We start from the raw sequence: 2,512 nt of genomic DNA on the forward strand, positions 1-2,512 counted from the left end.
GGCCTGGGACACACTTTCGTACTGTTTCCTTCTCTCCTCACTCTCACCTGCCTTCTTCTGTTCAACATGGACTGCCCATCACCCACTGATGAACACTCACTGTTTTCCTCACCAAACCCAAGAGCTTTCTAAATCAAAGGTCCAAGGAAGGCTGGCAAGAAGGTGGACCAGGGTAGCTAGCAGAGAATTTCCCAGTAGGAGTCCTTTAGCAGACAGTCAGGGAGTTCCTTTGAGGGCAATGGAACAGAAGTTCACCGCATGCCTATTAGAGGTTACAACCTGCTTTAAAAAACGAGGGGACCCATTACTCAGAATCATTTAGTTATTTCCGTCGCCAGCCACAAGTATCAATGCCAATTCCTTCTTCCCTTTCCCATTTCATCTCTCTGTTCCTCCCCCGCCCTCTCTTTCTTTCTTCTCACCTTTCCTCCCTCCCTCCCTCTCTCTCCATATGGCAGAGACAGAAGTCAGGGAGGGTTTGAGGATTTGTTTGAGGCTCTTTTTAACCCTATACCAAATAACCAACGAATCAGAGATGTGTATGTTGTTGCTGTTTTGTTACTCTAAAGGAGGGGGGGGGAGAGGACAAACTACTTTGCGGCGAGGAGGAGGAGAAGCTGGGGACTGAGTTTGGGAAAGATTTAAAACACAGCCCCCGTGAGATCATGAATCCCACCATTCGCGTTCTCCAGGGCTGCGGGAGGGAGGAGGAGAGCATCGATGAACCGTGCTTAACCCCGGTGGCTTCTAGGTTAGCGGCGCAGCGAGCAGCATTTCAGAGAAGCTCAGGCCGGAGCCCAGGCCCCTCACTCCCGGAGGAAGCACGGAGCCTCGTTCAGGAGGGGCCCGGCGTCTCCGACTTCTCCCGGGCGTCCCCAGTATCCCTCCCGGACCCAATCCCGAGTTCCTAATGTTCCATCCCGCCCCCCTCCCCTCCTCCCAGCGAAGAGGTAGGCACCTGGGCTGCGCGTCCTGCTTTTTTTCTGCCCGGGCTCGCCTGTCACGTCCACTTTTTGCCCCCGACGTCCCAGGACAGCGGAGCGAGCTGTGCGCCACCGTCCCAGCGAGGACGATGCAGCCCGGGCGTCTCCAGCGAGCCCAGGGCGCGGGAGAGGACGCTCGGGGGACCGCCATCGCCTGGAGGCGCACCCTCCGCACAAAATCCCCGGGAAGGATGCACCCCGCTCCTTCCCTCGGTCCCCCCCTTTCCCTGCTCCGCCGGGTCCCGCTTCCTTCCCATCCCAGAACGCCGAGGCTCGGCCCTCGCGTCCGCCACTTTGCCAGGAACTTTGGCCGGCTCCCCAGCGCCACAGAGAGGACGATGCTAATGAGGGAGCGTGGCCTGGCGCGACGAGCCAGTCGGCTCCTGGGCTGCGATTGGCTGTGGTGAGGCGGAAGGATGACGTTATGCAAAGAGGGGGGCGTGGCCTCCGCGATCAGGCCCCGCCTCCTCCCTTTGGGGTTAGTGTGCCTGTGTTTAGCTCTGGGGAGACTCAAACTGGATTCCATAGGGAAAGCCTGCAAATCACTTCTATTTTAGCAAGGCGAAAACAGAATCTCCATCCAGCGGGGTCCACCCCTCTCTCTTTTTCCCTCTCCTCTCTTTCTATCTCTCTTTCCCTCCCCCTCCTTCCTCTTTCCCTCTCTCTCTCTCTCCCCTTCCCTCCCCCCTCCCCTCCTCTGGTGTATCTGTCTACGGCAACCAGCGTCCTCCTGATCTACACGCACTGAAAGGAAAGAAACATCTTTGGATGGGAGAGAAGGAGGAAAAAAAGAGAGAGCAGAGAGAGAGAGAGAGGAAAAAACTTGCCTGGTTGTGGAAAATGACACTTGAAGTAGCAGAGCCGGCAGCGCGAGTTGAGTCTATTGTTTCTTAAATTGCCAGCAGGGTTTTTTTGTTTTTGTTTTTTTTTGTTTTTTTTTCTTCCTGCCTCTTCAAGTGAAGGGTACCTCTACAAAAAGAAACTCCAGCCCCTCCTGTCCTCCACCCGCCTGTGATCACTACAAAAAAAAAAAAGCAAAAAAAAAAAGCAAAAAAAAGCACCCAAACCAAAAATCAACCAACCAAACAACCCCAACAGCCAAGCACACATCTCTGATTTTTTTTTAAAAAATTGGTCTTTTCGTTGGATTTTCCCTTTTTTTCTTCTTCCCTCCACCCCCGAGTTATCTCAATTTTAAGGGGTTTACTTTTTTTTAATCTGCTTTGCAGCCTGCCTTGGTCTTCTAGCGCGAGTTCATCGACTCAAAAAAAAAAATCTCTGGTTGGCTTTTTTTTTTTTTAAATATTTTCAAGGGGGAGGAGATTTTTCCACCAGAAAAGGTTGTTTTCATGTTTGGGATTCAGGAAAGCATCCAGCGGAGTGGGAGCAGCATGAAGGAAGAGCCGCTGGGCAGCGGCATGAACGCGGTGCGGACGTGGATGCAGGGCGCCGGGGTGCTGGACGCCAACACAGCCGCGCAGAGGTGGGTCCGGCGCGGGGGGGAAACCTGGGCGAGCGAGCCGGGCGCG

The 2,512-nt window shown here is 54.1% G+C and overlaps 1 protein-coding gene across 3 annotated transcripts in view; it reads left to right on the plus strand.

The window, feature by feature from the left end:
* Positions 1-2,126: 2,126 nt before the first annotated feature.
* Ebf1 (early B-cell factor 1) overlaps positions 2,127-2,512 on the plus strand; it is a 389,320-nt gene continuing 388,934 nt past the window's right edge. For all 3 annotated transcript variants that reach the window (XM_013036405.1, XM_013036406.1, XM_013036407.1), the window contains exon 1: positions 2,127-2,466. In XM_013036405.1, the coding sequence (XP_012891859.1) occupies positions 2,333-2,466 (134 nt within the window). In that variant the 5' untranslated portion in view covers positions 2,127-2,332. The remainder of the gene's footprint in view (positions 2,467-2,512) is intronic.

This window comes from Dipodomys ordii, unplaced genomic scaffold, assembly GCF_000151885.1.
Source record: "Dipodomys ordii isolate 6190 unplaced genomic scaffold, Dord_2.0 Scaffold284, whole genome shotgun sequence".
NCBI classification, from domain to species: Eukaryota; Metazoa; Chordata; class Mammalia; order Rodentia; family Heteromyidae; genus Dipodomys; species Dipodomys ordii.